This window comes from Elephas maximus, chromosome 13 (assembly GCF_024166365.1).
Source record: "Elephas maximus indicus isolate mEleMax1 chromosome 13, mEleMax1 primary haplotype, whole genome shotgun sequence".
Taxonomy (NCBI): Eukaryota; Metazoa; Chordata; class Mammalia; order Proboscidea; family Elephantidae; genus Elephas; species Elephas maximus.
The window spans coordinates 20,850,474-20,875,529 of NC_064831.1; the positions used below are offsets into that span (position 1 = coordinate 20,850,474).

General features: G+C 40.0%; 2 protein-coding genes across 2 annotated transcripts in view; one reads left to right on the top strand and one right to left on the bottom strand.

Annotated features, from left to right (window-relative positions):
• C13H4orf45 (chromosome 13 C4orf45 homolog) overlaps nt 1–18,144 on the top strand; it is a 102,856-nt gene extending 84,712 nt beyond the window's left edge. Inside the window, exon 5 of the mRNA XM_049852804.1 lies at nt 17,949–18,144. Coding sequence (XP_049708761.1) covers nt 17,949–18,144 — 196 coding nt within the window. The remainder of the gene's footprint in view (nt 1–17,948) is intronic.
• Nucleotides 6,738–25,056, bottom strand: part of FNIP2 (folliculin interacting protein 2) — a 191,351-nt gene continuing 173,032 nt past the window's right edge. Inside the window, exon 19 of the transcript XR_007519836.1 lies at nt 6,738–6,752. The gene's annotated coding sequence lies outside the window, so the exon portion shown is untranslated. The remainder of the gene's footprint in view (nt 6,753–25,056) is intronic.

Consider the following 25,056-nt stretch of genomic DNA (forward strand, 5'->3'; position numbering starts at 1 on the left):
TCTTTCCTCATATTTGTCGTTGATTTTGTTTCTGTTGGGTCTTTATTTTTCCCTTGCATTTTATTTTGATGAGTAGGATAGTTTGTCTCCTTTGTGGTTACCTTATTATTTACCCCTATTGTTCTAAATTTAAAACTAACTCTTATTTCTTTGTATCCCCAAATCTTCTCCTCCATATGGAAGGTGTATGATTACACTTCTCAGTCCCTCGTTACTATTTTAATGTTGTCTTCTTTTATATAACAACATCGTTGTTACCCTGTTTAGGGCTTTTTTTTTTTTAATAATTTTGCTTTTTTTTTTTTTGGATTTCCCTGTCTGGGTTGACTTCTGGTTACTCTGCCCAGTGTTCTAGTCTTGGGTTGATACCTGATATTATTGATTTTCTAACCAAAGAACTCCCTTTAGTATTTCTTGTAGTTTTGGTTTGGTTTTTATGAATTGCCTAAACTTGTGTTTGTCTGGAAATGTCTTCATTTCACCTTCATATTTAAGAGACAGTTTTGCTGGATATACGATTCTTGGCAGGCAACTTTTTTTTCCTTCAATTTTTAAAATATGTCATCCCTTTGCCTTCTTGCCTCCATGGTTTCTGCCGAGTAGTCCAAGCTTATTCTTATTGGCTCTCCTTTGTACATTACTTTTCATTTATCCCTAGCTGCTCTTATAATTGTCTCTTTACCTTTGGCTTTGGCAAGTTTTATTATAATATGTCTTGGTGACTTTCTTTTAAGATCTACTCTATGTGGAGTTCGATGAGCATCTTGGATAGATATCTTCTCATCTTTTACAATATCAGGGAAGTTTTCTGCCAACAAATCTTCAAAAATTTTCTCTGTATTTCCTGTTATCTCTCCCTGTTCTGGTACTCCAATCACTCGTAGGTTATTTCTCTTGATAGAGTCCCACATGATCCACAAGTTTTCTTCATTTTTTTAAATTCTTTTATCTGATTTTTCTTCAAATGTATTAGTGTCAAGTGATTTATCTTCAAGTTCAGAAATTCTACCTTCTGCTTGCTCAGTTCTGCTCTTCTGACTTTCTATTGAGTTGTCTACTTCTGTAATTTTATTGTTAATCTTCTGAATTTCTGATTGCTGTCTGTCTATGGATTTTTCCAACTTATTAAACTTTTCATTATGTTCCTGAATAATCTTTCTCATTTCTCCAGTTGCTTTATCTGTGTGTTCCTTGGCTTGTTTTGTGTATTGCTTCATTTCCTTCCTGATGTCTTGAAGGGTTCTGTACATTAAACTTTTGTATTCTGCATCTCGTAATTCCAGGAATGCACTTTTATCTAGAAGATTCCTGGGTTCTTTGTTTTGAGAGCCTGTTGAGGTGATCATGGTCTGGTTTCTTTATGTGACTTGATATTGACTGTTGTCTCCAAGCCATCTATAAGTTATTGTATTAATTTATGCTTGCTTACTGTGTCGTAGCTGCTTGCTTTGTTTTGTTTTGGTATACCCCTATGGGTTGCTTGAGTGAGCTAGCGTGATTATTTTCACCTTTGGAGCTCTGGTGTCCTGTCCCCAGCAGCTAAAGCTGTTATCAGGTATATCAGGTCTAGGAGTCCATTCAGTTTTCTTGTATGAATTCAGCTCGGGTTTCCAGGTAACTGATCATCAAGTGTGTGGCACAGGCTCTGTCCTACAGTCTTAGAGGGGCAGAGGTGTTTGGCGTATATACCAGTATCTGATTGCAGCAGGGTGTCACTCTCTGAACAAGGCAGGGGGCTGAGAACTGACCCCATCTCTGAGGAAAACGGTCTCTGTTCTCTAAAGCGTGCCAGTGGGTGGGTTCTGCAGAGGGACCATGGGCGCCCAAAGTTTTTGGTTTTAAGGACTGGGAGGTACCACTTATCTTTGGACCCCTGTCTTGGGTGGCTGGGTGACCTGAGTGGAGCTACCAGTCCTTAGGTCCCTTATGTGGGTAGGTGGGGACCTTGTTTAATAGGCAAAGCAATGTCAAATGTGAAACACCCACCTCTCCACCGCACAGCTGAATTGGTTGGAGTTTGAAATAGGCCCACACAGGTCCATGCAGAAGGGAAAGGTGCTCAAGGTCCATGGATGGTTTATGCCTGGACAGGAGGCACTTCTCTCCTGAGCTCCCTGGTTAATGGAGCTAGTAAATTATCTTTTCCCCCCAATTGCAAATTTTTTCCTTCCCCAAGGCTGGGAGGATGGCTCTAGGTGCTCACCAGGGTCTATCTTAGGCCCAGGGATTCAGCTGCTGAAGCCGGCTTGGGGGTGAGGGGTACACGGTAAAATATATGCAAGTACTTAGCTTTTGCCGAGCGCGCTATTCTCCTCAGGTTCTGGAGGTGTGAGTAGGCCGTGCGGCTGGCTGCTTCTCCCTGAGGAAACTGCGGCCGAATGCTAGGACCAGCCCGCCGCCACTGCTGGCACTCCAGGAATGGTGCCTGAGGGCTCCCCGCGATTCAGGTCCGGTAACTCCTTTCCACTTCTGAACGGTCTCTTCCTCCCCTGCCCCTCCGTTCGTTGTCTAAGCTTGCCTTTGATGCTCAGGGCTCCCAGCTTGTTGCAAATATACTCATTTCTCTTCTTTTTTCAGGTCTTTGTTGTAAAGAGGGCTCTCCAGAAGCGTCTGTCTATTCTGCCATGTTGGCTCCACCTCCTGAGTTCATAATTTTTGATGCTGAGTGTTGGGTCCCTGGTTATCTTTGTGCTATTTTATCTACTTTTGCGTATGCTTAAATTTTCCAAAGTAAAAAACATAAATTTTATCAGGTTTATTCATTGTTAATGAATGTCAAGATTTGCCATCTGGATAGATATGCTTGTCCAAAACTAAATTTAGTCAGAACTATTAAAGTCTCCCAACTAACCTTCACCTCAATTGCTGTCAAGCAGCTGAATTAAAATGTTGCTTCCCTTTCTTCTCTCTGTTAGTTTCTGATACTCATATGAATATGCAAGTGATGCCCAGGAAGGTCCAACATGAAGAGGAGCCCTGGATTTTTATCCCCTGAAGTGCTGAAATTGGCAGAAAAATCTCCCATAAATCTGACAACCTCAGGAATTACATTCAACACTACTAATAGGTGACCCCAAGACAATATAATATGCTGTATGTCTGCTGTGATTTTGAACAGCTGTCTCTGGGACTTTGTGCACGTGAAAGCCTGAAGTAATGGTCACTTCATATAAATCATTCTAAAAAACTGAATGAAAATCAATAAACATCTCTGTATTTCTATACCATGGACAGACTCTTGGCAACAGTGATGTTTGTCATTGTGCACAGGAAGGCAAGACATTTGATTTAGATTGCGTAGCTGTGTAACTGGAAGCCCAGCTAGAGCCCATAAGGGCAACAAGCAACGTGATGGTGACATCACTGTGGCAAGGAGAGTATTTTTCACATTCTGGAGCACAGGAGGGCAATCTGGCACGTTAACGAACAAGTGCTCACTTGGGGTAATCCATGACCTTTCTTGTTCCCATTAATTTTTTGCATCAATGTAGTGGTAGAATATTTAACAAGCGTTTCAAATAAAGTGGTTGTGTTTCCTGTGAAAAAAAGGAATAAACCAAACCGAAGTAATCCCAATCTGAAGTTAGAAGCAGATGTTGTTGTTGCTGGGTGCCGTCGAGTCGGTTCCAACTCATAGTGACCCTATGCACAACAGAACAAAACACTGCCTGGTCTTGAGCCATCCTTACAATCATTGTTATGCTTGAGCTCATTGTTGCAGCCACTGTGTCAATCCACCTCATTGAGGGTCTTCCTCTTTTCTGGTGACCCTGTACTCTGCCAAAAGCATGATGTCCTTTTCTGGGGACTGATCCCCCCTGACAACATGTCCAAAGTATGTAAGACACAGTCTCACCATGCTTGCCTCTAAGGAGCATTCTGGCTGGACCTCTTCTAAGACAGATCTGTTCATTCTTTTGGCAGTCCATGGTATATTCAACATTCTTTGCCAACACCACAATTCAAAGATGTCAATTCTTCTTCGGTCTTCCTTATTCATTGTCCAGGTTTCACATGCATATGATGTGATTGAAAATACCATGGCTTGGGTCAGGCGCACCTTAGTCATCAAGGTGACACCTTTGCTCTTCAACACTTTAAAGAGGTCCTTTGCAGCAGATTTACCCAATGCAATGCGTCTCTTGATTTCTCGACTGCTGCTTCCATGGCTGTTGATTGTGGACCCAAGTAAAACGAAATCCTTGACAACTTCAAACTTTTCACCGTTTATCATGATGTTGCTCACTGGTCCAGTTGTGAGGATTTTTGTTTTCTTCATGTTGAGGTTCAATCCATACTGAAGGCTGTGGTCTTTGATCTTCATTAGTAAGTGCTTCAAGTCCTCTTCACTTTCAGCAAGCAAGGTTGTGTCATCTGCATAACACAGGTTGTTAATGAGTCTTCCTCCAATCCTGATGCCCCATTCTTCTTCACATAGTCCAGCTTCTTGTATCATCTGCTCAGCATACAGATTGAATAGGTATGGTGAAAGAATACAACCCTGACGCACACCTTTCCTGACTTTAAACCAACCGGTATCCCCTTGTTCTGTCTGAGCAACTGCGTCTTGATCTGTGTAAAGGCTCCTCATGAGCACAATCAAGTGTTCTGGAATTCTCATTCTTCACAATGTTATCCATAGTTTGTTATGATCCACACAGTAGAATGCCTTTGCATAGTCAATAAAACACAGGTAAACATCCTTCTGGTATTCTCTGCTTTCAGCCAGGATCCATCTGACATCAGCAATGATATCCCTAGTTCAATGTCCTCTTCTGAAACCGGCCTGAATTTCTGGCAGTTCCCAGTGGATATACTGCTGCAGCCGTTTCTGAAAGATCTTCAGCAAAATTTTGCTTGCGTGTGATATTAATGATATTGTTCTATAATTTCCACATTCGGTTGGATCACCTTTCTTGGGAATAGGCATAAATATGGATCTCTGCCAGTCAGTTGGTGAGGAAGCTGTCTTCCATATTTCTTGGCATAGACGAGTGAGCACCTCCAGGGATGCATCTCTTTGTTGAAACATCTCAATTGATATTCCATCAATTCCTGGAGCCTTGTTTTTCACCAGTGCCTTCAGATCAGCTTGGACTTTTTCCTTCAGTACCATCAGTTCCTGATCATATGCCACCTCTTGAAATGGTTGAACACTGACTAATTATTTTTGGTATAATGACTCTGTGTGTTCCTTCCATCTTCTTTTGATGCTTCCTGCGTCGTTTAACATTTTCCCCATGGAATCCTTCACTATTGCAACTCGAGACTTGAATTTTTCCTTCGGTTTTTTCATCTTGAGAAACGCCAAGAGTGTTCTTCCCTTTTGGTTTTCCATCTCCAGGTCTTTGCACATATCATTATAATACTTTACTTTGTCTTCTCGAGCCGCCCTTTGAAATCTTCTGTTCAGTTATTTTACTTCATCAATTCTTCCTATTGCTTTAGCTGCTCAATGTTGTAGAGCAAGTTTCAGAGTCTCTTCTGACAGCCATCTTGGTCTTTTCTTTCTTTCCTGTCTTTTCAATGACCTCTTGCTTACTTCGTGTATGATGTCCTTGATGTCGTTCCACAGCTCGTCCGGTCTTCGGTCACTAGTGTTCAATGCATAAAATCTATTCTTCAGATGGTCTCTAAATCGGGGTGGGATGTACTCAAGTTCATATTTTGGCTCTCGTGGACTTGCTCTGATTTTCTTCAGTTTCAGCTTGAACTTGCATATAAGCAATTGATGGTCTGTTCCACAGTCGGCCCCTGGCCTTGTTCTTACTGATGATATTGAGCTTTTCCATCGTCTCTTTTCACAGATATAGTCAATTTGATTTCTGTGTGTTCCATCTGGCGAGGTCCATGTGTATAGTTGCCGTTTATGTTGGTGAAGGAAGGTATTTGCAATGAAGAAGTTGTTGGTCTTGCAAAATTCTATCATTCGATCTCCGGCATTGTTTCTATCACCGAGGCCATATTTTCCAACTACTGGTCCTTCTTTGTTTCCAACTTTCGCATTCCAAACGCCAGTAATTATCAATGCATCTTGATTGCATGTTTGATGAATTTCAGGTTGCGGCAGCTGGTAAAAAATCCCTGTTTCTTCATCTTTGGCCCTTGTGGTTGGTGCATAAATTTGAATAATAGTCGTATTAACCAGTCTTCCTTGTAAGCATATGGATATCATCCTATCACTGACAGAGTTGTACTTCAGGATAGATCTTGAAATGTTCTTTTTGACAATGAATGCAACACCATTCCTCTTCAAGTTGTCATTCCCAGCATAGTAGACTATATGATTGTCTGATTCAAAATGGCCAATACCAGTCCATTTCGGCTCACTAATGCCTAGGATATCAATGTTTATGCATTGCATTTCATTTTTGATGATTTCCAATTTCCTGGATTCATACTTCGTACATTCCAGGTTCCGATTATTAATGGATGTTTGCAGCTGTTTCTTCTCATTTTGAGTTGCACCACATCAGCAAATGAAGGTCTCGAAAGCTTTAGTCCAACCACTCATTAAGGTCGACTCTACTTTGAGGAGGCATCTCTTCCCCAGTCATTTTTTGAGCGCCTTCCAACCTGGGGGGCTCATTTTCCCGCACTATATCAGACAATGTTCCGCTGCTATTCATAAGGTTTTCACTGGCTAATGTTTTTCAGAAGTAGACTGCTGGGTCCTTCTTCCTAGAAGCAGATGGTTTGTGTAATTTTATAGAAGAGCATAGTCCTCTGATGTGCTCTTTTTAGAAGAGAGCCTGAGAGAAGAGAACCAGTATACATTTTGTATTAATATGAGGTTATGTAGTTTTGTTCATAAATTTAAATAATTTCTACCTATTTTGCAAAACAGTTTGTGGCCATAGATGCACAGATCTATTCTGTACCATTGTTTTTGAACTGTTAACCATGTAAAACTGATCATAGGCATCTTTGCTATTTTGCGAAGAATGGAACTCTGAAGCAAGTTTAAAGTATTCAAGCAGATATTAAAAATTGTTTTCTACATTTTGTCATGAATGATTATCCTTGGAAGTTTTTTGGAATCAAAAAACCTCTTGGTATTCATTTCACTCATTTATAACCCAGTACCCAGTGCTGTCAAGTCGATTACCACTCATTTATAGATTCAGCAATAACTAATTAATTATTTATACATATACTGATGTTGCAGGCCTTTTGCCATGTGTCTCTATTAGAGACTATTAGCTTTCTGTGTGACTTCGCAGAGGACTGGGTACACTAAGTGTATGCTCAAAAACTCTGGAGAAGTCTTTTGGTATCTAAAAGCAAGATCAACATATAAATAGTCTCTGGATGGTTGAGGTCATAAATTACCTCAAGTTGTCCTAATCCTTCAGTTAAAGATAACTTTGGACCTTTATTTTAAACAGGCTAACTTAGTGCTCACAGGGTTGGACACTGATTACTGAAAATTAGCTTCTTTTATAAGTCTTTTTCTCTTTCTGCTTACCAAGATCTCCTGGGCAACAACTAATCTAGGACAAATTCCGTTAATGTTTACATTTTCTTTATTAATAATTGCTAAATATAGCTCTGTATTCATTTTGTTTGTCCAAATACAAAATATCAAGATAACTTCATGTTTTTAATCATCTGTGTGACAGCTGCTGATCCAGGATCAAATAAGCATTATCCCAGAGGATTAAGACTAAACCTTTTGAAAAAGATACATCAACACGTATGATTCTACGGGGGCAGGGAGAAGAAGGATATCAATGCGTAAGAAATAAGGTTGGACTTAACTAAATTTGGGTATGGCTAAAACGGACCTGTAGCACCCCAAATTTCCCTAATTTCTCCTTGTGGCACTACCCTTTCAGAGTACGTTCTTTAGAGAAGGATCAGGTAATAATCCTCTACGGTACCTCCCAGCTATGTGCACCAATAGCCTGGTCTTTAGCTGTGGAATGAAAGGCACAAGGATAAGGTAGTGTTTTCCCAGACAGCCAGTGCCTCTGAGATCGTTCCACATATGTGGCTGCCTGTGTCGGCAGTAACAGCCACTCCACCGATGTAGAAGGCCAACTTAGAAGAGGGAAATATGATTTAAAAAAAAAAAAAAATCTTTAAATCCCTAATTGCTACTCCCTGGCAGATGCTGACTTAGGTGTGGAGTATACCACAAATGCAGAAAGATCTTTAAAAAACAGGAGCCTTGTTTTTCTCCAAATGTTCAGAAGAGAAATTAACAGGGAGAGAAGACCTATTCTCCCAGAAAGCACACATCCTGCCAAATGGCTGCTAAATGTGTTTCTCAAAAATTTCCATGGCTCTTTAGTACTTCCGGAAATGGGAAGAGCAAAAACCCATGAAACCATGAGACAGCAAACATTTAAGGGAACTAGCTTGCTGAGGAAACAGGTAGTCTTGCTTTTAAACCACAATATAGATATGGCGCCAGTCATCTTCACAAGCTAGAAATGCATGAAAGCACAGAGTTACATCACTTTATGATACCGCAGGAAAATGCTGAAGCCCTCCAGGGAAGTTTCCACATGTTTCTGTATTAGAAACTCAAGTGAATAACTGTTCCTGGCATATATATTAGGCAACCAAACTGACTCACTGGAACTTAAACAAACAGTGAGTAATTTTTTCTTTAACTGCGGAACCTGAAAAGACAGTAATTTTACCATTAAATTCAAACTATTTTTAGTTAGCTGGAGGGAATTCAAAAGATGTGGGTCAGAATGCAAAACAGAAGAAAAAAGTTTGCTGCTAGATAAGACTGAAGCTGGATGGTCACTTCCCCAGAATAACCAGTTACCTTCAGCAGTTTAAATAAACATATTAATTCAAGCTGATTGCTTCACCAACATACTAAGAGTCATTGCATTGCTTGGTTATGAATCAAAGTGACTGCTGTGTAGTCTCCTGTTTTCCCAGATGGAGTCATGAAAAATTGGGAACACAGAAGACCAAGCACAGCACCACCTCTAGCAGGAGCCCTCTTCAGCCACCAAGAGTGTTTTCTCTGGCAGAAGCGTCACAATGAAAGTCAAGTGTGTCCCATCAGATGTAGACAGTTATGTAAGCAAGGCCCGGCCAGTCATTTCTTAATTTAGTGCTGAAGCCTATTTTATCTTCTCACTCCATTTCTCTAAATTTTAGTCATTTCTCAATTAAATAGCCAACAGTTTTAAGGAAAATTTAGCCATGTTTTATTATTTAAAAAATACATGTTCATAGTTCTAAAAATTCAAATAGTAAAAGACTGTAAATTTAAAAGAAAGTCCTTCTCCAAATACTCTATCCACACCCAAGCTCAGACCCTCCTGCTAGAGATTACAACAGAAGAGGGTTTTCTTCTTCTTCTTTTGTATCTTTATAGAATCAAGCAAAATTATCAAAAACATATATGTCAGGCATTCCACTAGACACTAACAATACAAAAAATTAAGAATTCTTTTTTTCCCTCAGCTAACAGATTTATTAAGTGAAAGTCAACATGAAAACACCAAGTGTAATATGCATGAAAGACATTCTGTGGGGAAAAAGAGAAGGGAATAATTCTGCCCCAATGTTGAGGGGGGCAGACGTTGAGGAAGGCTTTGCAGGAGAGGTAACGTGTGAGCTGTGTTTTCAAAGTTGCATGAGAAATAAAAAGGAGACAGTGGAGATGGAGCTATGAAAACAATTCTAGCCATAAGGAGGGATGTTGGTGAAAACGGTGACCTTTGTGGCATTTTAATGTGCCTCGTTCTCATTCCCCTCTTCCTAGCTTTGTGGTAGCTTTGAAAACTAACAGCTCACAGCCATAAAGAAACCAAACCAAACCCATTGCCATCAAATTGGTTCCAAATTGTAGTGACTGTGTAGGACAGAGTGGAACTGCCCCATAGGGCTTCCAAAGAGAGGCTGGTGGATTCGAACTGCTGGCATTTTGGTTAGCACTCATAGCTTTTAACTGCTGCACCACCAGGGCTCCTCACAACTATGGTAGCTATGAAAATCAGCAGCCTACTAATCACTGGAGGGGGAGGACAGATTTGGGGTTCCCCGAAAAGTCTCACTCCCAGAGAAATGTCATATTTGACCTATGTTGCAGCTCCCTGGAAAAGTTCCATTCTCAGGGCTTGTCTTTATTTGACCTGATTAGGTATGGAAAAACAGCCTTAACCCACGGGTATTTGTTGAAAATAATCAGCAGCAATTGTTTAACATCACTGTCGTCTGAGGGGGTGACACCAGTGGGGATGAACCAAGAGCTGATCAAAAATCTTAAAAGAAAAAACAGAGGAATGAGATGTCTATAGATGGCCTTGAAAAATTCCAACATATTTCTAGGAATCTACAAGGCTGCGTGCACATGCAGGGCTGTGTCCCTGCCCAGGAAAGACCTGAGAAAGTTCTAATCCCTCACCTTGGCTGATCTTGAGGTTCATTGAAAGCAAGAAATAAGGGCTAATGCAAAGTTGTAAACTTCCTGCTGGAGCATTGAAGGTATACATCAACACAAACAAAGGCTGTAAAACTTATTGGTACAAGGCCTTTAAGGAAATGTCTGTCCAATCATTAGTTGACCACTGAGCAAACCAAGCAGAGGCTTCAGAGGGAACACAGACTTTACACAATTAGCTAGGAACATCGTTAAACAAACAGCAGCAACATCACCACCACCACGTACAGTAACGACAGATAGCAACAGCAACAAGTTCTAGGGAGGAAGAGGAAATCTGATTGCCAGAGTTGCTGCCTTACATTATTTAAAATCTCAAGTTTATACCAAAAAATAATTATGAGAAATGCAAAGAAAAAGGCAGGTATGACCTAGACATAAAAAAAAAAAAAAAAAAAAAAATTTTTTTTTTTTTTGGGGGGGGAAAAGTAGTCAATTGAAACTGTTTCTGAGGAAGCATAGATATTGGACTTACTAGACAAAGACTGTAAATCACCTGTTACAAATATGTTCAAAACACTAAAGGAAACCACATCTAAAGAATTAAAGAAAAGTATGAGACTGATGTCTCATCAATCAGAGAATATCAATAGAGACAGAAATGATAAAATAAATAGAAATTCTGGAATTAAAAACTAGTTGGTTTCACTGGTGAGTTCTAGCAAATATTTATAAAAGAATTAGCACAAATCCATCTCAAAATTTTCCTAAAAAAATAGACAAGAGGAGGGACTGCTTCCTAACTCTTTGAGAGCAGCATTAAACTAATACCAAAACCAGACAAGTCATCGCGAGAAAACTTCAGACCAATATCAACTATGGATATAGATGTAAAAATCCTCAACCAATACTGTTTGAATTGTGTCCCCTAAAATATGTGTTGGAATACTAACCCCTATACTTGTGGGTGTGATTTAGTTTGAAAATAGGGTTTTTGTTACGTTAATGATGTCATATCAATGTAGGATGTGGCCTAAACCTAATCATTTCTGAGTTATTAAAAGAGTAGATTAGACACAGTTTTGAACACATACTGAAGAAGACAGATGCCATGTGAGGATTGTCAGGAACCAAGGCTACTAACAAGGAAGGAATTGACAAAGCCAAGACCCTGATTTGGATTTTTAGTCTCCAGAACTATGAGAAAGTAAATTTCTGTTCTTTAAAGCTGCCCATTTGTGGTATTTGTGTTACAACAGCACTAGCTAACTAAGACAAACACTAAACCAAATCCAGCAACATTTAAAAATAATTATACACCATGACCAAGTAACAAGATTTATCTCAGGAATCTAAGGTTAGCTCAGCATATGAAAATCAATCAATGTAAGATACCATATCAATAGAATAAAAGATAAAAATTCCACGATCATGTCTGAATAAACACAGAAAAAACATTTGACAAAAATCCAATTACCCTGTTTGATAAAAACACTCAAAAAACTAGAAATAGAGGAGAGCATCCTCAATAGATAAGAGCCATCTAAAAAAAAACAACCTCACAGCTAACATCATACTTAATGGTGAAAGACTCGATGCTTTCATTGTATGATTAGGAACAAGACAGGATGTCTGCTCTCACTATGTTTCCAGGTTCTACCCAAAGCAATAATCTAGGAGAATGAATAAATTCAGGTTGCAAAGGAAGAAGTAAAACTATCTATTTGCAGATGACATGATGTGTACATAGAAAATCTTACTAAAAAAATTATTAGAACTAATAAGTGAGCTCATCAAGACTGCAGAATACAAAATCAATATACACAAATCAATTTTATCTCTATACACTAGTAATGAATTATACAAAAGTAAAATTTTTAGAATTTCATTTGTAATAGCATCAAGAAGAATAAAGATACTTACAATAAATTTAACAAAAGAAATGCAAAGCTTGTACACTGACAACAACAAAATATCATTGAGAAAATTTAAAGAAGACCTAGATAAATGGAACGACATCCCATATTCATGGATTGGAAGACAATATTGTCAAGATGGCAATTAAAAAAAAATTTTTGATCTACAGATTCAGTGCAATCCCTATCAAAATCACAGCTGGCTTCTTTGCTGTTACCAACAATTTGATCTTAAAATTCATATGGAAGTGCAAGGGACCCAGAAGGGCCAAAACAATCTTAGAAGAAAGTTGGAGGACTCACACTTTTTTATTTCGAAACTTACTACAAAGCTATAGTCATCAAGACAATGTGGTACTGGCATAAGGATATACATATAGACACAGATCAATGGACTAGAATTGCATCATATTTATGGGCAACTGATTTTTAACATGGGTGCCAAAGGAACTCAATGAGGAAAAATAGTTTTTTCAACAAATGGTGCTGTGACAACTGGTTATCCACATGCAAAAGACCAAAGTTGAACCCTTTCTTCACACCATAAAAAAAAACTAACTCAAGGTGGATCAAAGATTAAAAATAAGAGTTAAAGCTATAAAAGTCTTAGAAGAACATATGGGGTAAGTTTTCATGAAGGGCATCTACAGAATACCTGACCTGTTTTCTTCAGAATTATTAAGTGTATGAAAGTCATGGGGAGACTGAGAAACTGTTCCAGATGGAAGGAGACTGAAGAGACTTAAAAACTAAATTCAGTGTGTGATTCTCTAAACTGATCTTTTTTGCAAAACAGACATTATTGGGACAATAATAGGCAAAAAACTTTAATGTGACCAAGGAGGTTTAGATGGCAATAATGTAAAAATATGAATTTTCTGATTTCCACTGATTTTGATGGTTTTATTGAGGTTTTATAGAGGGTCTTTGTTTGTAGGCATTACACACTAAATTATTTGGTGATGGGCAGCATGTCAACAACGCACTTTCAAATTGTTCAGGAAAAGACATTTTTGTACTATACTTCTACTTTTCTATAAGTTTGAGATCATTTCAAAAAAAAAAGGAAAAGAAAAAAGAAATATCTGACTCTTAGGGACATAAGAATTTAGTAAGAATGTGACACTAACAATGTTTCATTTTCATCTCACCCCAGCATCACTGGCATGAATCAAAAAAGCAGAAAATAAATGTTGGAGAGGCTGCAAGGAGATTGGAACTCTTATGCGTTGCTGGCGGGAATGCAAAATGATACAACAATTTTGGAACATGATATGGCACTTCCTTAGAAAGCTAGAAATAGAAATACCATATGATCCAGCAATCCCACTCCTAGGAATATATCCTAGAGAAATAAGAGTTGTCACATGAATAGACATATGCACACCCATGTTCACTCTAGCATTGTTCACAATAGAAAAAGGTGGAAATGACCTAGATGCCCATCAACAGATGAATGGATAAACAAACTATGGTACATACACACACTGGTGTACTACCCAACAATGAAGAACAATGATGAATCTGCAAAGCATCTCATAACATGGATGAATCTGGAGGGCATTATGCTGAGTGACATAAGTCAATCACAAAAGGACAAATATTGTATGAGATCATTACTGTAAAACTCATGGAGAGGTTTACACACAAAAAGAAACAATCTTTGATGGTTACGAGGGAGGGGTGGGGATAGAAAAACACTAAATAAGACAATAGATAAGTGGTAACACTGGTGAAGGGTAAGACAGTACACAATACTGGGGAAGCCAGCACAACTTGTACAAGGTAAGGTCATGGAAGCTCCAGAGACACACCCAAACTCCCTGAGGGACTGAATTGCTGGGGTGAGGGATGTGGGGACCATGGTCTCAGGGAACATCTAGCTTAATTGGCATAACATTTTATAAAGAAAATGTTCTACATTCTACTTCGGTGAGAAGTGTCTGGGGTCTTAAAAAGCCTGTGTGTGGCCATCTACAATACTCCACTGGTCTCGCCCCTTCAGGAGCAAGGCAGAAGGAAGAAAACTGAAGACACAAGGCAAAGATTAGTCCAAAGGACTAATGGACCACAACTACCATGGCATCCAGCAGACTGAGTCCAGTACAACTAGATGGTGCCAGGCTGCAGCCACTAACTGTTCTGACAGGGATCACAACAGAGGGTCCTGGACAAAGCTGGAGAAAAACGTAGAACAAAACCCTAACTCACACACATGCACACACACACAAAAAAACAGACTTACTGGCCTGACAAAACCCGAGAGTATTGGCCCCCAGATACACTTTTAGCTTAGTAATTAAGTCACTCCTGAGGTTCACCCTTCAGCCAAAGATTAGACAGGCCCATAAAACAAATGAGCCTAAAGGGGCAGAACAGCCCAGGGGCAAGGACTAGAAGGCAGGAGGGAACAGGGAAGCTGGTAATAGAAAACCCAAGGTTAAGAAGGGAGAGTGTTGACATGCTGTGGGGTTGTTAACCAATGTCATAAAACAATATGTGTACTAACTGTTTAATGAGAAGCTAGTTTGTTCTGTAAACCTTCATCTAAAGTACAATAAATAAGTAAATAGAAAAAAAAAGAATCTTTGTTTTTTTGGTTTATTTTGGTTGTACATGTGTCGCTAACACTGAACCATTAAGGACAACCCAATTGTGTTCCATCTGGATCCACACTTTCTGTTCCTTGGTTTACCTACTTAAACTTTGTGATTCATTTGTAAGGTCAACATAGTGTGTGCAGACCTCTATAGTTGATATGACTAGTATTTTTATAAGCTCTTTAAAATCTTCAAATTACAACTAATTTTTAGCCTTCCATTACTCTTGGTGATACAAGATTCAAAGGCATAGGATATTCTGAATTTAAAATAGACTGCAAAATATTTTAGCACTCAAATGCCACCTAAATTTGTGTAAAGGTTTATCTTTTCTAAATTATTCAACGTAATTACTTCTGTATTATTTTTAAGAAAAGGTAACACATTTATATGAAATGGTTTTCCCATTAGTGAAGTTAACATGAACTATAAGCAATACCCCTTCCAACTGTTAGCTATTCTGCCCCTTAAACTTTCTTGAAATTATTCCCAGCTATTAATCTGTGCTTTAAATAGCAAAACTCAGACAAACCGGGATGTATGGACAATTTCTACACATCTGCCATGGGCGGGAAGGGACAAGGAGGCTGCTGAACAGGTGGGGTGAAGGGGAATAGGAGGGAAGAAAGCAGATAACCTTTAAAGTAATCCAGTTCCGATCTGTCCTTTCCCTCTCTAATTACACCATCCATCAAAGATTAATTAGATGCAAAATATCCCTGGGTGGCACGAACGGTTAAGGGCTTGACTATTAACTGAAAGGTTGGTGGAAGACAGGCCTGGTGATCTGCTTCTGAAGGGTCACAGCCTTGAAAACCCTGTGGAGCAGTTCTACTCTGCACACGTCGGGTCGCTGTGAGTCAGAATCGACTCGACAGCAACCAACAACAGCAGCAACAGGGTAATGGGTGTTGGGGGTTCAATGCTGAAGGAGACACATCCTGTGCCCTTTAAGGAATTCTGAGTTTGGGGGGAGGATGAGCTAGAGCAAACAACAAAAAATGCCAATCCCACTGCCATTGATTCTGACTCTTACTAACTCTGTAGGGTAGAGCTGCCCCATAGGGTTTCCAAGGCTGCAGTCTTTATGGGAGCAGATTGCCACATCTTCCTCCTGGAAGTAGCTGGTGGGTTGGAACCACAGCCTTTTCAATTAGCAGCTGAGTGCTGAAACACTGTACCACCAGGGCTCCAATATTCTAATAGTTCCTGCAAAATAAGTCAAATACGAAGTACTATCGAAGGAGAAAAATTGCTGCCTGACAGGAATGAGGAAAGCATTCTCAGAGAAGTTGCTGTATAAAGCATGACCTAGGTTGCAGCTTGCCAGGAAAGGAGGGAGGGAACTGCAAGCAGAAGAAAGAGTTGAAGGCAAAAGCTGAAGACCAGAGAGTGCAGCTTCTTCAGAGCTAAGAGAGAGAAGGGAGGATTGAGAGCACAGAGAGGCACATCTGCATGTAGGGGCAGGGCAAGGAGAACAGACTAGAAGGGCCCACAGTGCTCAGACCATTTAATAAAAGAAAAAGTGGGCAAAAACCAAACAGCAACCTCAAACATTTCTGTGTGCTATGCTGTATGCTATGGAAAGCCAGTGGAGGGTGTGCAGGTGAATGACGTGGCCCATGGCCCTCGGGAGTGGGCAGCGAGTGCCTGACCCCTGTGCACAGCTGGGACTGCCCACTTCCTCACTTCATTTAGTTCTGGTGTGCAGGTGAATGAAGTGGCCCATGACCCTCGGGAGTGGGCACTGGTGTGCAGGTGAATGAAGTGGCCCATGACCCTCGGGAGTGGGCAGTGAGTGCCTGACCCCTGTGCACAGCCGGGACTGCCCACTCCCTCACTTCATTTAGTTCTGGTGTGCAGGTGAATGAAGTGGCCCATGACCCTCGGGAGTGGGCAGCGAGTGCCTGACCCCCGTGCACAGCCGGGACTGCCCACTCCCTCACTTCATTTAGTTCTGGTGTGCAGGTGAATGAAGTGGCCCATGACCCTCGGGAGTGGGCAGCGAGTGCCTGACCCCTGTGCACAGCCGGGACTGCCCACTCCCTCACTTCATTTAGTTCTCTGCTCAGACATTGCCTCCTCCCTTCCTGCCTACCCTCGCAAAAACAGCACCCCTGGCATTTCCTACTTCTTACCTGCTTTATTTTTCTTCCTGGATATTTTACTTATTTTGCTGTCAGCCTCCTCCATATAAGCTTTGTAGTAACAGGGACTTTGTCTCCCCAGTGCCTTGTACATTGCCTGGCATATTTTAAGTGCTAGAATGTTCTTGAATGAGTGAAGTGTCATGCAGACCTGCCATAAATCTTGGTCCAAAGAACTTGGGAACCGGTAAAACTCAGATTCTAGGAAGGGGGCTTTGCTTTCAACAAGGGCTCTTGTAGCCCAGTTTGAGTCATAGTAGGAGTAAGGAGCCCCAAGAAGCTCTCCAGAGAGACAACAGCTTTCAAAATGGAACAGCAAATTCTTAACCTTAAAATTCTTTTTCTATCAATTCTCCAGAACTGGTCCTTTATAATCAGAAGGAAGGGGTTAGATAATGTTCTAATTTAGCGATGTTGGAACCTAGCCAAGGACCTCACTGAGGAAAGAGGATGGCCCCTAGATCTTTCTTCTAGCACATTGTCCAAGGCTGGAGTCTGGAATCACAAAACTGGCTTTTTCCTAAATGCCCTGGGATCTCAAAGGGGGCAGGTCATGTCCTCCAGGACAACACACGGTCTCATGAGGTCTCGGCCTTAACGTGCCACCATCAGCTCCCTGAAGTGCACGGTTGGTTCAAAAAGCCCATCATACACAGGTGCACTCTGGAACAAGGTTCCTAGAACAAGTGTCTGGTCAGAGGGAGGGAGGTATTTCCCTGCATCTCCAGCAGATGGATGTCCAGTAGAATGGAGCGAAGAGGGTCTTCAACCTTTTCAGCATACTGGCTGATGGATCAGGTTCTTATCTTTCCCAAGCCACATGGCAAGAAATCACCTTGAATCACAAATGAAACAAGTATCTGAAAATGCCTGGCCTTGTTTCTAGGCCTTTTCATTTTGAGAATTAACAAATTTGTTTCTATTCCAGGCAACCCAAACCTTATATTCTGGATATGCAAGGAAAATTTAGCCGTGGATTTATTGCCTGGCATCTCAGTGATTATGAGCAGACCGATAAAAGAAATTCTAAGCAGGCTGTCCTGGTGAAGAAGAGTAAGGCATCAGCACCAAGAGCTTCCAGGCCATCTCACCTGCCAAAGCTACCTCAAAAGGAACAGGTATGATCGTTTGTTTTCTAAATCATCACAGAAGAAATCAGACTGTTTTAACATAAATTAGACAGCATTGTTAAATAGTAATACTACGATCAGTTTTACAGTTCCTTTTAACCTGTTAAAGCATTTGTAATTTATATTCGATTTCCACAGTACAGTACATACAGTAGGTTAACCAGTCGCCATTGAGTAGATTCCAACTTATGGTGACCCCAAGTGTGTCAGAGTAGAACTGCTTTCTAGGATTTTCAATGGCTGGATGGATTTGAACCTCCAAACCTTCTTTAGCAGCCAAGTGCTTAACTACTGCACCATCGGTGCTCCTTTTACAGTGGGTCCAAAAAAAAAAAAAAAAAACCAAACCTGTTCCGCTGAGTCAATTCTGACTCATAGCGATCTTATAGGACAGAGTAGAATTGCCTCGTAGGTTTTCCAAGGAGTGCCTGGTGGATTCGAACTGCCAACCTTTTGGTTAGCAGCCACAGCTCTTAACCACTACACCACCAGGGTTTCCATACAGTAGGTAAATGGGTATTATTACCATTTTGTAGCTAAAGAAAACCAGAGGTAGTGTGGTACAGCCCTTAGAACTACTTTTTTATCCTGTGGTTTAACCTAGAGAGAATGGCCATACCCTTGATTTCCAAACACTGAGAAAACCACCAGTCTGTCAAATGGAGGTAAATCTGTAACCACCCCTAAGGCCTTCACAGACAGATTAACAGACTGAAACTATACCAGTCTGAATTCTTGATGCTTTTTCTTTTACTATCTGTGGAATCTTGGACAAGTTACATAATTTCCATATGTGGGTTTTTGTAAGTAAAATGAGAATCTCACTACGTGCCCTGAATATTTTGTAGAGTTATCATGAGAATCAAGTAAAGACTGTCATTTACTTGATATATTCAATTCAACAGCAATTTCCTGAGGCCTAGGTGCAAAATCACCACAATTTGTCATATTGTGGTGGTTTGTGTGTTGCTGTGATGCTGGAAGCTCTGCCACTGGTATTTCAAAAATGAGCAGGCTCACCCATGGTGGATATGTTTCAGTGGAGCTTCCAGACTAAGATAGACTAGGAAGAAGGCCCTGAAAGTCTACTTCTGAAAAAATTATCCAGTGAAAACCTCATGAATAGAAGCAGAATATCGTCAGGCATAGTGCCAGAAGATGAGCCCCTCAGGTTGGAAGGCACTCAAAATACTGTATGACTGGTGAAGACCTGCCAGCTCAAAGCAGAGTTGACCTTAATGATGTGGATGGAGTAAAGCTTTCAGGACCCTCATTTGCTCATATGGCATGACTCAAAATGAGGAGTAACAGCTGCAAACATCCATTAATAATTGGAATGTGGAATGTATGAAGCATGAAGCTAAGAAAATTGGAAGTCATCAAAAATGAAATGGAACACATAACAATCAATATCCTAGTGTTAGTGAGCTGAAATGGACTAATATTGGCCATTTTTAATTGGGTGATCTTCTGGTCTACTATGCCACGAATAAAAAGTTGAAAAGGAATGGCTTTGCATTCATTGTCAAATATTTCAAGATCCATGCTGAAGTACAATGCTGTCAGTGATAATATCCATACACCTACAAGGAAAAATAATATGTCTATGGTTCAAATTCATGCACTAACCATGAATGCCAATGTTGAAGAAAGTGAAGATTTTTACCAACTTCTGCAGTCTGAAATTAATCAAACATGCAATCAAGATGCATTGATAATTACTCGTGATTGGAATGTGAAAGTTGGAAACAAAGAAGGATTCGTAGTTGGAAATATGGCCTTAGTAATATAAATGACGATGGAGATTGCATAATAGAATTTTGCAAGACCAACGACTTGTTCATTGCAAATATCTTTTTTTCAACAACATAAATGGCACCTATACACATGGACCACATCAGATGGAATACACAGAAATCAAATCTGTGGAAAGAGAATATGGAGAGTATGGAGAAGCTCAATATCATCAATCAGAACAATGCCACAGGTCAGCTGTGGAACAGACCATCAATTACTCATATGCAAGTTCAAGTTGATGGTGAAGAAAATTAGAACAAGTCCATGAGAGCCAGAATACGACCTTGAGTATATCCTACCTGAATTTAGAGATCATCTCAAGAATTGATTTGATGCATTGAACACTAATGACCAAAGACCAGATGAGTTTGTGCGATGACATCAAGGACATCATATATGAAGAAAACAAAAGGTCATTAAAAAGACAGGAAAGAAAGAAAAGACCAAAATGTATGTCAGAAGAAACTCTGAAGCTTGCTCTTGAACGCAGAGCAGCTAAAGCAAATAGAAGAAATGATGAAGTAATAAAGCTGAACAGAAAGTTTCACAGGGCAGCTCAAGAAGACAAAGTAAAGTATTATAATAAAATGTGCAAAGAGAAAACCAAAATGCAAAAACACGCTTGGCATTTCTCAAGAAGAAAGAGCTGAAAAAAAAATTCAAGCCTTGAGTTGTAATACTGAAGAACTCTGAGCAAAATTTTAAATGACTCAATCAGGGAGCATCAAAAGAAGATGAAAGGGATACACAGTCATTGTTCCAAAAATAATTGGTTGACATCCAACAATTTCATGAGGTAGCATATGATCAAGAACTGACGGTATTGAAGGAAGAAGTCTAAGCTGTACTGAAGACATTGGCGAAAAACAAGGCTCCAGGAATTGACAGAATACCAACTGAGATGTTTCAACAAATGGCTAGAGTGCAGGAGATGCCCACTCATCTATGCCAAGAAACTTGGAAGACACTTACCTGGCCATTCGACTGGAAGAGATCCATATTTGTGCCCATTCTAAAGAATGGTGATCAAACAGAATGCAGAAATTATTGAACAATATCATTAATATTATATGCAAGTAAAATTTTGCTGAAGATAATTCAAAAATGGTTGCAGCAGTACCTCAACAGGGAGCTGCCAGAAATTCACGCTGGATTCAGAAGAGGACATGAAATGAGGATATCATTGCTGATTCAGATGATCTTGGCTGAAAGCAGAGAATACCAGAAGGATGTTTACCTGCGTTTTATTGACTAGGCAAAGGCATTGGACTGTGTGGATTATAACAAATTATGGATAACACTGCGAAGAATGGGAATTCCAGAACACTTAATTGTGCTCATGAGGAACCTGTACATAGACCAATAGGCAGTGGTTCGAACAGAACAAGGTGATACTGCATGGTTTAAAATCAGGAAAGGTGTCTGTCAAGGTTATATCCCTTCACCATACTTATTCAATCTGTATGCCAAGCAAATAATCTGAGAAGCTGGACAATATGAAGAAGAATGCAGAATCAGGATTGGAGGAAGCCTCATTCAACTTTCAATATTGCAGATGATACAACTTTGCTTGTTTGAAAGCCAAGAGGATTGAAGCACTTACTGATGAAGATCAAAGACTACAACCTTCAATAACTAATCATAAACTTTATATTGAAAAGAAAGAGGCCCCAAATAAGTAAAGCACTATTGAAGAAAAAGAATAAAGTAGGAGGACTCATACTATCTGACCTCAAAACCTACTGTACAGCTATGGTAATCAAAACAGTCAGAACAACAGACACATTAACCAATGGAACAGAATTGAGAACCCAGATGTAAATCCATCTACGGTACCTGATCTTCAACAAAGGACCAAAGTCTGTAAAATGAGGAAAAGACATTTAGGAAATGGTGCTGGGAAAACTGGATGTCTGTTTGTAAAAAAATGAAACAGGCCCCATACTTCACACCATACACAAAAACTAATCCAAAATGGATCAAAGACCTAAATATAAAACCCCAAACTATAAAGATCATAGAAGAAAAAATAGGGTCAACACTAGAGGCCCTAATACATGGCATAAATAGCGTACAAACCATAACTAACAATACACAAATGCCGAAAGATAAGCTAGATAACTGGGATCTTCTAAAAATTAACACTTCAGCTCATCAAAAAACTTCACCAAAAGAGTAAAAAGAGAACCCATAAATTAGGAAAAAAAATTTTGCAGAGGACAAATCTGTCAAAGTTCTAATCTCTAAATTCTGTAGGAAAATCCAACACCTCTACAACAAAAAGACAAATAATCCAATTAAAAAATGGGCAAAGGATATGAACAGACACTTCAGCAAAGAAGACATTCAGGCAGCGAACAGACACATGAGGAAATGCTCGAGATCACTAGTCATGAGAGAAATGCAAATCAAAACCACAACGAGATACCATCTCACCCCAACACCACTGGTGCGAATCAAAAAAACAGAAAATAACAAATGTTGGAGAGCTGTGGGGAGATCAGAACTCTTATGCACTGTTGGTGGGAATGCAAAATGATACAACCATTTTGGAAAATGATATTGCGCTTCCTTAGAAGGCTAGAAATAGAAATACCATATGATCCAGCAATCCCACTCCTAGGAACACATCCTAGAGAAATAAGAGCAGTCACACGAATAGATATATGCACAACCATGTTCATTGCAGCATTATTCACAATAGCAAAAGGATGGAAACAACCTAAGCACCCATCAACAGAAGAATAGGTAAACATATATCGAATGGAATACTATGCAACAATAAAGACCAATGATAAATCCGTGAAACACCTCACAACATGGATGAATCTGGAGGGCACAGTGAAATAAATCAATCACAAAAGGACAAATACTGTATGAAAACACTATTATTAAAACTCATGAAAAAGTTTACACACAGAAAGATGTCACTTTGAGGATTGAAGTGTGCCTGACCCAAGCCATGGTATTTTTAAGCATCTCATATGCATGGGAATGCTGGACCATGAATAAGGAAGACCAAAGAAGAATTGATGCCTTTAAATTACGGTGTTGGCAAAAAATATCGAATATACCATGGACTGCCAGAAGAATGAAGAAATCTGTCTTGGAAGAAGAACTGCCAGAAAACTCCTTAGAAGTGAGGATGGCGAGACTTCTTCATCGCATGTGCTTTGGACATGTTTCAGAAGGGACCAGTCCCTGGAGAAGGACATCGTGCCTGATAAAGTATAAGGTCAGTGAAAGATAAGACGACCCTCAGTGAGATGGATTGACACAACGGCTGCAACAATACGCTCAAGCATGGCAACAATTGTGAGGACAGCTCAGGACCTGGCAGTGTTCTGTTCTGTTGTAGACAGGGCCTCTATGAGTTGGAACTGCCTTGACGGCACCTAACAACACCAAAACGTGCAAACCACTCTGCTAAATTAGCCCTCTGCACAATCCCACAGCACAATGCAGCTTGGAGTACAGTATTTCAATATTGAGTATGGTAATAAATTTCAATTACAGAAAAGAAGACAGAAGAGCTTGGATACATTCAGAGATTCCTCTTCCCTACAAGAAGAGGAGACTCTCCTTGCTCGGTTGAAGAATCTTGCCAACTCACTAAAATATTGCTTTCTGTATGTTGCCAGAGATCTGAGTCATGGGCAATTAAGTATGTCTCTTTGAAACATTCCCTGAGGAAGTTGTACTAGTCCTCCCTGGTAGGTCCTGACTCCAGGGACGCTTTATATTGAAAGGGGAGCAGCTCAGCAGCTAACATTCCTGTGGGGTCTGAATTTCGGAATAGGTCCAAATGAGATGATTTCTTGTAGTGTGTGGGAGGAGGGCTTGAATTAGTTACTTTTCATCATTGAACTAATTTGGTGTAGGATTATAGCTATTATGGATTAAAGTATCCTAAAATCTTCCTCCTGTCATTCATTAAATCCATTTGAGATATTTTTGTGCGTTAAAAAAAAAAAACTTTTAAGAGACTTTTTATCTTGAAATGGTTTCTCATTCACAGTATTGCAAGAACAGTACAAAGAACTCCTAAGACACTTCACTCTGAATCATCAGTTAATTTTGTTTGTTTTAATGCTCTCTTTATATATGTGTGTATGTAGGTACGCATACTTACATTGTTTTTCTGAACCACTTGAGAGTAAATTGCAGACGTGATATCCGTTCACTTTTTTTTTTTTATTGTGCTTTAGGCAAAATTTTACAGCTCAAGTTAATTTCTCATACAAAAATTTATACACATATTGTTATGCGACTGTAGTTGCAATCCCTGTAATTTGACAGCACACTCCCCCTTTCCACCCCAGGTTTCTTGTGTCCTTTCAACCAGTTGCTGTCCCTGCCTGCCTCTTCAGCCTGCCGCGATAGGTCTCATGTATCTGATTGAACTAAGAACTACAGTCTTCAGAAGTATTATTTTTTGTTTAATCCTCCAGTCTAATCTTTGGCTGAAGAGTGGCCTTCGGCTTAACAGAGCATTGGGGAGGGCATACTTTTGGGGGCTCCTCCAGCCTCTGTCAGACCATTAAGTCTGTTCTTTTTACGTGAATTTGAGTTCTGCTCCATGCTTTTCTCCCACTCCGTCTGGGGACTGTCTGTTGTGTTCCCTGTCAGGGCAGTCATTGGTGATAGCTGAGTACCATCTAGTTCTTCTGGTCTTAGGCTGATGGCATCTCTGGTTTATGTGGACCTTTAGTCTCTTGGGCTAATATTTTTCTTCTGCCTTTGGTGTTCTTCATTATCTTTTGTTCCAAGTGGGTTGTGACCCATTGATGTATCTTAGATGGCCACTCACAAGCTTTTAAGACTCCGGATGCTACTTACAAAGTGGGATGTAGAACATTTTCTCAAAAAACTTTGTTATGCCAATTGACCTAGGTACCCTCCAAAACTATAGTCCCTAGGACCCAGCCCCTGCTACTCTGTCCCTCGAAATGTTTGGATGTGTTCAGGAAACGTCTTAGCTTCTGCTTTGGTCCAGTTTTGCTGACTTCCCCTGTGTTGTGGTTTTTTTTTTTCCCCTTCACTGAAGATGATCTTTGTCTACTATCTAGTTAGTGAATTCCCCTCCTTCACCCTACCCACCCTCATAAC